At 40.2% G+C, this 13,821-nt stretch overlaps 2 protein-coding genes and 1 non-coding gene across 4 annotated transcripts in view; 1 reads left to right on the top strand and 2 right to left on the bottom strand.

Moving 5' to 3' along the window:
• The window catches only part of ankrd49 (ankyrin repeat domain 49), a 35,972-nt gene that overhangs the window by 9,690 nt on the left and 12,461 nt on the right, over nt 1-13,821 (top strand). The gene's annotated exons all lie outside the window — the stretch shown is intronic.
• The window catches only part of mre11a (MRE11 homolog A, double strand break repair nuclease), a 34,703-nt gene that overhangs the window by 14,737 nt on the left and 6,145 nt on the right, over nt 1-13,821 (bottom strand). For both annotated transcript variants that reach the window (XM_042333972.1, XM_042333973.1), the window contains exons 5-13: nt 10,655-10,742; nt 8,383-8,524; nt 7,996-8,110; nt 6,586-6,771; nt 5,313-5,484; nt 4,443-4,523; nt 2,805-2,928; nt 1,413-1,519; nt 626-799 (exon numbers count right to left, since the gene is read on the bottom strand). In XM_042333972.1, coding sequence (XP_042189906.1) covers nt 626-799; nt 1,413-1,519; nt 2,805-2,928; nt 4,443-4,523; nt 5,313-5,484; nt 6,586-6,771; nt 7,996-8,110; nt 8,383-8,524; nt 10,655-10,742 — 1,189 coding nt within the window. The remainder of the gene's footprint in view (nt 1-625; nt 800-1,412; nt 1,520-2,804; nt 2,929-4,442; nt 4,524-5,312; nt 5,485-6,585; nt 6,772-7,995; nt 8,111-8,382; nt 8,525-10,654; nt 10,743-13,821) is intronic.
• trnae-cuc lies at nt 9,905-9,976 on the bottom strand. Its single transcript has one exon. It is a non-coding gene; the product is annotated as a tRNA-Glu (tRNA).

The following is a 13,821-nucleotide window of genomic DNA, read 5'->3' as shown; positions in this document are numbered from 1 at the left end:
GATGATAAAGAATATGTCTGAGGAATTGAAAGAAACAAGATTTCTAGTTCCCCATTGAAGGTCACAATCAAAATCAAGGTTTGTATTATGAGAGTGCGCTGAGGACATGCAATATGATAGAAGAGGAAACATCACAAAAGGGGATAAATCTTCAACCCAACATTGCCATCATCCAAGCTAGTTTCTCTTGCTGTTCTTTCAGCCTTGGTGATGTGCTGCACAATGGACTAAGGCCCTTCATCTCATTAAAAACAAATCCAACCTCCCTTTCTAACTCTTGGCCTCTTACCTATTCAAAGCACTGTTCAAGGCACAGGAAATGAGCTATAGTTGCATCATTTGTTCCTGTATTAACCTTAACCTGAGCTGGTGTCATACCACGTGGGTGCCAGAAACAAGCTTGAATATCCTCACCCAATATACACATACTGCAATACTTTCCATGAGTTACCACAGAAGTGGGAACCATGATTTTCTTCCTCCTCCCTAACCTGAGAACAGCTATTTCAATACAAGGTATGAATTAAAGATCTTCTACTCCAGTATGGCTCTTTGCATTCCAAGCAGTGGTTTTACCAACCAAGCTATCAGTGGCACTGGTAAATGTTCCTTAAAAATGACTTACTTCTTCATCAATCTTGTCTTCAATGCCTTCGATGCGACGTTCTTTAAGAAAACGCTGTGTCTTTTCCAATTGAAATTTTACCAGTTCATCAATGGCGTCCTTCTCTTCTTTATCAACAAACTCTTGCACAGCTTCTCCCATCCCTCGTTCAGTCAACAGTGACAACTGGATACTCTGCAGGAAGAATAAAACATAGGAGATTGGATTATTTTAAAGACGGACACTATTTATTGTCTTGCTAAATTGGAAGGCAATAAAACAAATCACTTTATCATCTTCAAAAGGGTGAAGGAATGAATGGACACAGCAGGCTTCAAAACCAGAACCTTCCAATCCCAAGACACAAATAATTAATGTTTTCCAAAACTACAATAGGGTCAGAATCTTTTTATTACAGTTTTTGGGCAAAGAAACTGATTGCAGTATTACAGTACTGATAGCGTTCCTACAGAATACAAGTTTACACAGTCACTGAAAAATGTTTATGTGCTGTGAAGAACAAAAAAACAATTTAAAACAAAAATGATCATTTAGCATCAAGATTCCATAAGGTGCTGAGTGGAGCTGGCAACAATTAAATTAGGTGATCTTTAACCAGACACACCTTGTGACTGCACTATTTGAAGGTCACGCAGTACTGAAGTAGACTGAATATTTGAAGACTGGCTTCACTTAACTAAACAACTGTCTTCCAAACTGTTGAAATTACTTATTTTTCCCCTCACAACCTAAAAGCAGCATTTGCAATTGGCAAGAGTATGTGACTGCTTAAGTGGCATTTACTTACTTTCTCTGCAGTCTCAAAATACTGCTTCACTAGGTCTTCGACTCTTAAAGTGAACCCTTCTGAAGCAGACCTGATAGTACATTTCTCAAAATTAATCTTTTGGTCATCTGTAACAAAATCACAAAAAATAAAAATGCTTTATCTTACATTGCCTAATTACACAAATGTTTTTCCTCCTTTGAAAGTATTATTCTTTCACCTTCAAATAAATATACTGAAAAGAAATTGCAGGACATTGTTCCTTTTAAGGTAACTTTTCTCAATAAACGGCAGACCACTAGGAGTAGGGAATCTTCCCACTCAGCAGACAGGTCAGTCCTAGCTGGACAAGCAGAGAGAAACCTTACTAGACATCAATATCAATGGCAAGCTATGCAGTTTTGGCTGTAACCCAACGCACACTCTGGGGTTTCCAAGCCTTGGCTCTTATCAACATAGGCCTAATACAATCCAGACTTTGGTAAGTAGGATGGTCCCTCCAGAGAGAGAATTTCCATTCTAACAATCTATCTCTGGAATTTCCATGTGTAAGTGGGGTGCATGGAATTCTCAGCTTGATCTAGTTACCCTTAAGCATGGTGATGGGTTTCCGCATGTGTCAGACACTCAGCTGACGCACCCCTCCAAAAAAAAAAAAGAGTCATGTGATCTCCCTAGACTACTGTAGTTAGTTCCACTTCTGTAATTCCTTCCCCTCTTCTCTTAAAGAAGCTGACAGCTGATATGTAATAGGTTATGGCTCCATGGCACAAGCACAACTTAAAACAATTTGGGTCAACTGTTAGCAGGCTATTCAATGGAGGAAGGGGTGTGATATTGGAGCACCACAACAAGACTGATATGGATGGTATCTCAGTGCTTACAGACAATAATCAGGAGTGGAAAGCCTAATTACAGTGAGAAAAATATAGCACCCCTCCCTCACTCATTGCTGAGTCATTGATCAGTTAGCTCAGCACAGGTGGGAGAGCTATTGAACAGCTCAGTTTCATGCAAGGCATAGGAACAGGAGTAGGCCATTCAGCCCCTCGAGTCTGTTCTGCCATTGTATAAGATGATGGCTGATCTGTATCTCAACTCCAATTACCAGTGGCTTTGCAAGAGTTACCGGGAACTTGTGGAGAGGCAAAGTCGTGGAGCGAGGGAGGTGGAGCCTCTTTCAAAAATGTTTAGTAATAAACCAAGGATCATATTTATTAGTATCATAATAAGAAATCCTGCTGGTCACTGACAGTATATCACAATGATGTTGTGGGGTTCCTGCTGTGAAGCAATAAAAGTAGAATATGCAATTCCATTGTGATATACTGCCCAAGCAAGCGTAGCCATTTGCTATTAGTAAATCCCAGTTCAACTACCAGATTTTTGACCCCACTGTATTGTGAACATTACCTTTTTTGTCTTTTTGCTCCTTTTGCCTCAAAAAGTGAATAAGATCCTTAGGGTTGGCAACTCGTTCTACAAATCTCTGGCTGAATCGAAGCATGCCAAACGGTTCAAATCCACTGTAATCCACCTAACCATGTGAAGGACAAAGACAGACAACTCACAAAATCATAAGATTGGTCTGGATGAAGAAGGCCCTTCGAGCCATCTGATCCACCCTACCGGGCCCCTAGAGATGCAATGCAGATGTTGACAGATCAATTAACTCTTTCATTGATTTTGTCAATATTCTTTCCTGAAGGCACTGATTCTTACTAGTGTAAACCTTTTCCAAGTAATCATGCACAAGCAACTGTTAAACTAATTGGAGGTTGGGTTCATACACAGGGCATTTTCAGAGGCATTGTTTTTCCAATAATATGTTTAATACCAAGGTTCTCTCTGGAGTCAATAAAATGCCCCATGACACTATTGGAGACAGTATCCAGATAAATCGGCCATTCACCTTATAGATGTTTGTGGGACCTTTCTGTGTGCAAAATGGCCATTATCTACAAATTCATTACTACACCTGTCAGTCATTACTGTAAAGCACTTTTGAGATGTTTTTGAGTGATAAGACATTATAAAAATGTTCTCTCTCATCACAGTTGATTAATCAAGATATCTTTAAATAAATAACAAGTACAATGGAATTGACACTACTGGTTTTCAACTGGTGTAACTCATACCCACAGCAGCCGAAACCCTCGTCCACGCCTTTTGTCACTTCCAGGGTGGACGTTTCAAAAGCCCTTATCGCTGGTCTCTCTAGCCCCACAATACACAAAATTCAATTAATTAAAAACTCCGCCGCCTGGATACTAACCCACACAAAACTCTAGCCTCATCACACCAGTCCTTGCTAGGCAGCACTGGCTCCCAATTACTGATCACATCCACTTTAAGATCCTCTCACTAGATTTCAAATCCCTTTGTGCCCTCGTATTTGGTTTCCTTACCTATTCGATTTGCTTATCCCCACTCCACCACCCGCCGCCTGCGCTCGGCCGGCTCCAGGCTCTTGCTCATCCCTCGTCCCCTCCACCATCGGTGGCCGTGCTTTCAGCCACTACGCCCCAAAGCTCTGGAACTTGCTCCCTCAATCCCACTGCCGCACCACCTTCCTCCCCACTTTCAAATCCCACCTAAAGACCTTCCTTTTTGAACATGCTTAGTCAGCTCCCCCCTCCCTTTCCCCCTGGCTCAGGGTCAGACTCCACCACTGTCAAGCACTCTGGGACACTACCCCACATGAAGGACACTATATAAATGTAAATTGTTGTTCTGTAAGCCATGCTTTCATTTAATCTCAAACTCTGTGCATTTACAGTGATCATATAAATAAATTATATTTACATTTGATAAAGTATCTTATCTGAAAACATCTCAAAGAGCTTTATGTACTGAGTTACTTTGAAATGCCCATTAATGACCAATGAACATCTTGAAGTGCCTCCCAAAATATTATTATTTTATCCCATTTTAAGACCTATTCCTTCAACATTTTATTCAAGCCAGTTCAATCACTTAAAATCTCAGTTGTTCAAATTTAATTTTACTTTGAGATTCTTTTAACCAGCAATTTGAAGTCTCTACACTCACTCTTAGCCTTATGAGAGGTTTTTCCGGTTGGCCTGGATTTCCAAGATGCTCTCTTTCAGCAAGATCCAGCAATGCCTCTACCTAGAATACAAATACAACAGTTAAAATGAGGGCGAACTCTTACTTCACACTAAATTATTCAGATTTTATGAAGCTTCAAGACAATTACCATAGGCTCAACGTACATTTACAAGTCTAGCAGGAGTTGAACTTCTATGTTGAATTTCAACTTAAGAAGAATGCATTTTAAATATGCTTCAATGCAATGAACACATTTTCTAAACATTGGCCACAGATAAACATGGTAAAATGTAAATGTATGCTCCATTTGCACTTTCAATGCTTTATTCTAAGCTTTGTACAGAGGAAAGTTATTGTAACAGTTCACTTCCAAACGGTCTGCTCCCACAATTTAAGTAACAGATTCATACCTACTTTAGTATCATCATTTACACTAGCATCTATCATTTATACTACTAGCTAGTGTTTCTTACTACCAAGTGTAGATATCATTATGTTACTACCTAGCATTTGTTAGTATCTAGCATCAATCTGTGTAACACTATAAATGTTCTCACACCAAGCACAGAGAATGTGAAATGCACCTGGCCCAAAAGACCTTAGATGCACAATCGTTTGGAATAATGTAAAGGGAGATTCAGTTCGACATCGTTATATTGCACGTCTTACACTGTGAATTTGGATCCAATGTGGGCACCATACTTCCTGCCTCTGGCACCAACTCACCAACTTCAGAGTCTTGGGATATCAGTCTGATTTGGGTACTCATAAGCATGGTGATCAGTTTTCACATGCATCAGATCCCAGTTGACCAAAAAAAGGTTACAGCTGAATTTTCTATTGGCTTACCTTTTCTGCACAGAAGGCCTCTATTTTCTGTGTGACTTTGGGATCTTCTGGGTTGAAAATGGCTGAGTGATCTCTAAGAATGATGTCCTCAATATGAAATTGTCGAACTGTTTTTAAAGGAATCTTCTGCATTCTCATTTTCTTTCCTTTGATTTGTAGCAACCCTATATGTCTACGTCAAAGAGTAGCTTTATCAGTAATACCTCACAAATCCTGTTCACTACAAATGAACTCCAGGTCAGTACAACTGACTTTGAAGATTAGGGAACTGTAGAATATATATTGTTTCCTAAGAAACAGTTCAATCCAAAATATAGTGGAACTCCATTATAACAGATTCACTTATGGTGTTTTGGAGTGTCCACCCCAGCATTTACTTACTAAGTAATTATAAATGCATAATATTGGAAACGCCTGTGCCCGTTCACTGGTCTGCTGCTCCTTCTCCTTTTAACCACAAGTCCACCTCACTGCTTTGCCCTGGACTAGGCTAATACACTGAAGGAAAGCCCAACTAAATAATAATAATCTTGCATTTGATATAGTGCCTTATCAGACATTTCAAAGCGCTTCACAGAATGTACTGCAAAATGAATTGACTGTATAACTCATGGGCAAAACGTGGCACCCAATTGCACACAACAGTGTCCCACAGTCGTGGATTGAGTGACCAAATTGTTATAATAATATTTTTTTAAAAAGGGAATTTATTACCCCGGGAAAAGCGATCTGCCAATCAACTAACAACCAGGTTCCTGCATACTGCTGGGTAAAAAGAGGCGTGTGGAGTAAGGAAACTTGCCTAAGGTTTTTCCCTGCCCAGGAATCAAACCAATGTCCTCTTGCTTGAGAGGCGAGTGCTCTAACCAATATGCTACAGGACTCCACAACATCATATCCAATGAATAAGTCCGATATCAGCGTGTACTTGTAACCATTCTTCATCAATTATTCGATTCTATTCCCATCATGTATTCTCTTGATTTCTAATAAGATAATTTTTTAAATCTAAATTGTAAGATGGGGAGGACATACATCGTACTGAAAAAGTGATTCCCTAATACTAAACCTCTCCCTCAAACCTTGGGATAGTTACATTTGTTTTGCTTCAACACAAAGTGTGAAGAATTTTCTTCACTGGACTCATGGAAAAGGTCAAACTATAAGTAAAATGGGTGAGGAATCAACAGGTGCAGCTATACGTAGTGCAGTGTGTCTGTTAACTTGTTTGTTCTGAACTAGAAAATAAAAGAGGAAAGAGAAACAAACATACTTTTTTATGGCTTCTCCTGGAGAAAGAGACGTGACAACAGAGCTGCCTGGCTGACAGACGTAAAAAAGCTGCTGTTCATTGCTTATGGGAGTTATTTTACACTCATGTTCATGACCCCAAATTACTAGGTCAAGGAAGTCATCCAAAAACTGCTCAGGAATGTAATTGGTCGCTCCATGTTTGCTCCTGTGTGAAGGAAAGAAAAACTGGTCAAATGTTCATTTGTAAAGACATTTTTTAAAGTATCTGTATTTTCCTCTCTAAGGAATATGTTTCAGCACTCCAGGAAAGCTGACTACATGTGTCAATTTGTACGTTATACGCAGACTTCCTTAATTTTGTTAATTTTAAACAGATAATATTGCCTTTTACTTTGCTTGTTTTTCAATTTTTAACAAGGTTTCGACTACACAAACAACCTCCAGATAGCTAGTGAGCAACACACAGGAAGTGAGAGGGCAGGGAGGGTAGGGATAGGAAGGTGGCCGAAGACACGGTCAAAGACCAGGGTCTTGAGGCCTGCTTTGAATGAGGCGAGGGAGGAAGGCAAAGAGACTGTGGGAAGGCGTTCAAAAGGGTGGGGGCAGAGAAGCTGAAGGTCCAACCGCCATGGAGGGTCTTGAAGACGAGGATTTTGAACTCTATCCTCTGGGGGATGGGGAGCCAGTGGAGCTGGGCGAGGGGTTATAGGGTCATGGAGCCTTGTGCGGGAGAGAACATGAGCTGCAGAGTTACACAATAATTCTTGTATTTGATATAGCACTTTATCACATCTTCGAGACGTCTCAAGGCGCTTCACAGAATATACTGTAAAGTGAATGTATATTTTGTGGGCGAAATGCAGCAGCCAATTGCGCACAACAGTGCTCCACATACACTTGTAGGATTGAAGTGACTAATTTATTCTTATTTTTTTTAAGGAATCATTGTCTCCTGGAAAAGCATTCACCAATCGACTAACAACCGGGTTCCTACTTACTGCTAGGTAAACAGAGGCGTGTGGAGTAAGGAAACTTGCCTAACATTTCGCCCTGCTGAGAATTAAACCCAGGTCCTCTCGCGTACGAGGCAAGTGTTCTAACCACTGAGCTACAGAACTCCATTAAACTCCACAAGCTTAATCACAAGAGAAATGGCATCTCTTAAGCCAAGAGGAGCCTGGGGTTGTCCTTGGCCTCCAAGATTATCTTAGGAGTAGAATCTCACGAGTTGGCATAGCATTAAATTCTTTGCAAAAAAATCTAGTTTATGCCACGGGGCATTCACTTGAGTGCAAGATAACAGTAACATGGCAGGGACTCCTTTCAATCCAAGTTTCAAAATACAAGTTTTCCTTTTTTAGTGCCCCAACTCATGTAAACACTCTAAATCTTGAGTTTTCATCAGATGCTTCAAAATCCCATGTCTCACCTGTTTTGATGAATAACAAATATGTTAAACCAACTGTCTTCATCTTCCTTTGGTCTAAGTGTAGTAACCTTTTTATCGACAAACATACGATACAGACGCTCATCTGGAATTGATCCTGTAAATTATTAAACAATGTACAGTCAAGCTTACAAATCCAAAATGTCAAACAGCAGAAGTTGAAACTTCCATACAGGGAAGTCGTTTAAAATATTATTACATACAGACATTTCTCGCTCTCAATTGAAACTAGGGGAAGAAAAGTACAGCATAGGATATTGAAGACATCAGATTTGAGTGCAACTGAAACCAAATACAGACTTAATTCAGCAAAGAATGTTTTAATTCTAACGACTTAAATGAATTGTTATTCACTCTTCAGAATCTCACCCAATCCATAAAGTGCCAGCTTTGAATTTCCTTTCTGGATCAGAACTGGACTGATGTCAATCTTCTCTAAGGACATTGACTGACCAAAATGATTTATTAATCCCGCACAACTCAAAAGATCCAATGCACACAGCGCATCTGCCTAAGACAAAAGAAAACCCAAGATTTTGTTAACAGAAAATATTTAGTATACTCTAAAATGATTATCTGCAAATACAGTCACTTTTAGTAAAATCCTGTGAAGCACTGAGATGTTTCAACAATGTAATGAGGCATAATCTCAAATCCAAGGATTATTATTATAAGTAAACAGCAGATCTTGGAAAAGGGAAATAAACAATTATCCCTACTACAATAAATAATAATCCCTACATTTCATATAGCATGTTTCACGTCAGAAGGATGCCTCAAAGCACTTCCAGGATTTATTGTAAAGCATTGTGACTATGTTTTGTAGGCAAGAGTGGCAGCCAATTTTACAGTAATGTCCCACCATCAAGTCACAAAGTGAATGACAAATTTTACGGGGGGATTATTGGCCAGGACAACAGGAAGAACTCCCTTCTCTTTTCAGATAGTGCCATGACATTCTTAAAGTTCACCTGAACAGATAGACAGACTTCTGTTTGGCACAGAAACAGGACTAGGCCATTCAGCCCCTTACCCACCCTTGCCAATATCCCTCAATATCCTGATCTAACAAATATCTATCCACCTCAGTCTTGAAAACGTGAATGGATCCAGCATCCACAACCTGTTGGGAGAGAGTTCCAGATTTCCATGACCCTTTGGGTGAATCACTTCCTCCTGATTTCACTCCTAAATAGCCTAGCTCTAATTTTAAGATTATGCCCACTTCTCCTGGATTGATCCACTATAGAAAAGCATTTCTCTGTATCTACCCTATGGAATTCCTTTGTCATTTTAAAAACCTCAATCAGATCACCCCTCAACCTTCTAAACTCAAGGGAATAGACACCAAGTTTATGCAACCTGTTCTTGTACTTTAACCCTTTAAGCCCTGGTATCATTCTGGTGAATCTGCACTGCACCCTTTCCAGAGCCAATAAATCCTTCCTGAGGTGTGGTATCCAAAAATGAACGGAGTACTCCAGATAGGGTCTGACCAAGCCTCTATACAGTTGAACCCAACAGCTCACCTCCAACAATGTAGCAGATTCCCACCGCTGCACTGAAGTGTTGGCCTAGAGCAGGGTTATCCAATACACTGGCCACATGTGGTGAATTGGGAATCCAGATGTAGTTAAATTGCATTTTTGATTAGTAAATAAAGAGTAATAGATACGAATGTTGGGCATGTGATCTTCTAGACATCTCAAAGCACTTCACAGAACAGACTGTAAAGTGAATTGACTGTATATTTGTGGGTGAAATGTGGCAGCCAAATTGCACACAGCAGTGTCCACAAAGTCATGGATTGAAGTGACCAACGTATTATTGTTTTCTTTTTTCTTGAGGGATTATTATTAGGCGTGTGGAATAGGGAAACTTGCTCAAGGTTTCGCCCTGCTGGGAATCGAACCCAGGCCTCTCGCTTGAGAGGCGAGTGCTCTAACCACTGAGCTACAGGACTCCACACCACTGAGCTACAGGACTCCACATGACATCATGACTGATGAAGTCAAAGTACCAGTTGCAACTGCTGGACACAAAGCTAGAAGCTGCACGAAGATGTGCAGTGTCTGATATATTCATGCCAGAATTCCAAAATTTGGTAAAAGAGAAAGGCTGCAAAGTTTCACACTGAAGGGTGGTAGATGTTTGTTAAGCAGATGTTTAAGTAAACATACATGTGAAGTACATTTAACTGTATTGTGCGAGTGTATGTGAGGTGCTTTTTTTTAACTAAAAAAAGTGCATGCGGCTAAAATGTTGTCGCCTTAAGACAAAACCTGTGGCTATTCAGTGATTTCTATTCAACAACACTGGCCTAGAATAGTGGCTGCCAACCAATAAATGTGGTATCAAAGCTCGGTAGCTACTGGAACATTGGGGTGGACTGGCCTGGCACAGGTCTTTGGTAAGATACTTCTTGATGCTACAAGAAGTCGATCGCAATCGACCAGTTGGAGACCCCTGGCCTAGAGTATATGAGTTCCAGTGGAAAGTAGTGGTTTTCAATATCTTGATTACATATCAGATGAAAGCAGAAGTTTAACTTTAAAACTCCATAAATAAGCTTAGTGCTAAATAATCAAATAATACTGTATGACTTTAGCATTAAAGTCAGTAAACACTAAGTTCTACTTACCCCTGTAGGATCATCGTGGTTACCATGAATACTAAAAACAGGAATGGAAATGTTTAAATTTCCATCCTGATAGTTAACCCAGGGAAACCTGAAAACAAAATGTGGTGCTGTTGTCAAGCAAGCTTTTATTTTGAGGAGTACAAAATAAGTCTCAAAATGTTTATATTAAAACAGTAATAAGATTGTTGGGATTATGTTCCCCATTACTTTTCAGTTAGGAATCTGCTGTCTTTTCACATACTGAACTAGGAGATGACGCAATCATACGTAACCTGCAGCACTAAGACAGTGAGGAGGCAAATGTGTCTCAGTGACCTTTTTCCCCCCCGACAGAAAATCATAATTTTAGATGCAGTTCAGTCAAGAATATACAACATAAAATGAAAAGTGAAAACCATTCCACTAAACTTCCCTACATACGCTGTTGTGGAACATGCTGAGCAGAAGACAGATTCTTTCCCTGGGGTTTGAACAACGCAAGCCATTCTAATCTAGTTCAGTGACACCCTGATTATCCACCACAATAAGTCACTACATTTGTCAATAATTATTGTGTGTTTTGAGACAATTTCCCAGGATTGGTTTGGTTGCAGAAGGCCCTTCGGCCAATTTAATTTCATTCTTCCAAAACACCCTTACAGTCTTCCCATTAAAACATCAACCTGCTTTTTAACATGAGTCCCGCATCCTAGCCTCAACCATCCTTCCTGATAACCTGTTCCGGCCATTAATTTCCCTCTGGGTAAAGAAATACTTCTTGACGTCTGTGCTGAAATTGCCTGTTGTAACTCTGAACCACTGGTGCTTTCTTGTCGACAGTCTCAGTGCATCCAAAAGTAAATTCAATGTTCTAACATTAAAAATGTAAGTTCCTCATCATAGGATAGAGGACTCCATCCCTATTCCAGTGAATAATTAGAATTGGCAAATGGGTTCTCCCATACCACCTAGAATCATACAGCACAGAAGGAGGCCATTCAGCCCATCGTGGCTGTGCCGGCTCTTTTAAAAGAGCTATCCAAATCAATCCCACTCCCCTTCTCTCTCCCCTTAGCCCCCAAACTTGTCCTCCTCAAATAATTATCTGCTTCTTTCTTAAAAGTTGTTATCGAATCAGCTTCCACCACCCTTTCAGGCAATGCATTCCAGATCCGAACAATTCGCTGTGTAAAAAAATTCTTCTCACATTCTCTGTTTCTTTTAACAACTATTTTAAAACAGTGTCCTCAGGTTACACCCACCAGTGGAAATACTTACTCCTTCTCACCCTATCGAATCCCCTCATAATTTTGAAAACTTCGCATTTCTCCTTTTAACCTTCTCTGCTCCAAGAAGAATAATCCTAGCTTCTCTAGGCCCTCCTGATAACTGAAGTCCCTCATTCTTGGTAACATCCTGGTAAATCTCCTTTGCACCCTCTCCAATGCCTTGACATCCTTCTTAAAATGTGGTGCCCAGAACTGAACACAGTACTGTAGCTGAGGCCTAACCAGTGTTTTTATAAAGGTTCATCATACCTTCCTGAGTTTTGTATTCTATGCCCCTATTTATAAATTCTGTATTTTTTTTTATAAACAGCTTTATCTATTTGTTCTGCAACCTTCAGTGATTTACTGAAATGAACCCCCAGATCTTTCTGTTCCTTCACCCCTTTAAGATTGTACCATCAGCTCATATTGCCACTCCTCATTCTTCCTCCTAAAATGCATCACTTCGCATTTCTCCACATTAAATTTCATCTGCCACGTGTCTGCCCATTTTACCAATCTGTCTATATCCTCTTGCAGTGCTACTATCCTCCTCATCATTTACTACTTTTCCTGGCTTAGTATCGTCTGCAAACTTGGAAATTGTACTCCCTATACCCAAGTCCATTTCATTTATAAAGGTCAAAAGGAGCAGTGGTCCCAATATTGACCCCTGGGGGACACCACTGCACACTTCCCTCCAGTCAGAAAAACAACCGTTCACCACAACTCTCTGCTTTTTGTCTCCCAGCCAGTTCTGTATCCATGCTGCCACTGTCTGTTTAATACCATGGGCTTCTATTTTGCTTACAAGTCTCTGATGTGGCACTTCATCAAACGCCTTTTGAAAATCTATATAAACTAAATCAACTGCACTACCTTCATCCACCCTCTCTGTTACTTCAACAAAAAACTATCAGGTTTGTCAGACACAATTTACTTTTAATAAATCCATGTTGGCTGTCCTTTATTAACCCATATTTTTCTAAATGAAAATTTATTTTGTCCTGGATTATAGTCTCTAAAAGTTTCCCCACTACTGACGTGAGTAACCTAGGAAGCATCCCGTCCAGACCGGGTGACTTATCTATCTTGAGCCCCATCAACTTTTTTTTAAAGTACCTCCTCTGTTTATTCTTATCCTATCCAATTTCTCTACCCTCTCCTCCAATACTGTGGTGTTGGCTGCATCCTCCTCTTTTGTAAAGACAGCTGCAAAGGACTCATTCAGTATGTCAGCTATGTCCTCCGCCTCCACAAGAAGCTTTCCTCTCTGGTCCCTAATAGGCCCCACCCTAACCTTTTGACTAACCTTTTATTCTTTATATGCTTATAAAATACTTTAGGGTTCCCTTTTATATTACCTGCTGATCTTTTCTCATACAGTCTCTTTGTCCCTTTTACTTCCTTTTTCAGTTCTCCTCTATGCTTTCTATATTCAAATTGATTATCTTCTGTATTTTGGACCTGATATTTATCATAAGTGTCCTTTGTCTGATTTATTTTAATCCCAATTTCCTTACTCATCCAGGGAGGTGTGGATGCCCTACCTTTCCCCCTTTGTGGGAATGTATTTGTTCTGTCCCTGAACTACCTCCCCCTTGAAGGCTTCCCATTGCTCGTTACCTGCCAATCTTTCTTTCCAGTCCACCTTGGCAAGGTCCCTTTTTAACTCACTGAAATTAGCCAGCTTCCAGTTGAGTATCTTCACCTTTGACCTTGTCCCTTTCCATAAGTACTCTAAACCTAATGATGTTGTGATCACTGTTGTCCAGGTGCTCTCCTACTGATACCTGCTCCACTTGCCCCACTTCATTCCCCAGAACTAGATCCAGCACTGCTTCCTTCCTCATTGGCCTGAAAATCTACTAATCCAGAAAGTTATCCTGCACACATTTCAGGAATCCTTCCCCCTCCTTG

The sequence above is a fragment of the Callorhinchus milii genome, unplaced genomic scaffold (assembly GCF_018977255.1).
Source record: "Callorhinchus milii isolate IMCB2004 unplaced genomic scaffold, IMCB_Cmil_1.0 Scaffold4, whole genome shotgun sequence".
Lineage (NCBI taxonomy): Eukaryota > Metazoa > Chordata > Chondrichthyes > Chimaeriformes > Callorhinchidae > Callorhinchus > Callorhinchus milii.
The sequence above is the reverse complement of the archived record's forward strand: the minus strand, read 5'-3'. Positions and strand labels throughout refer to the sequence as shown.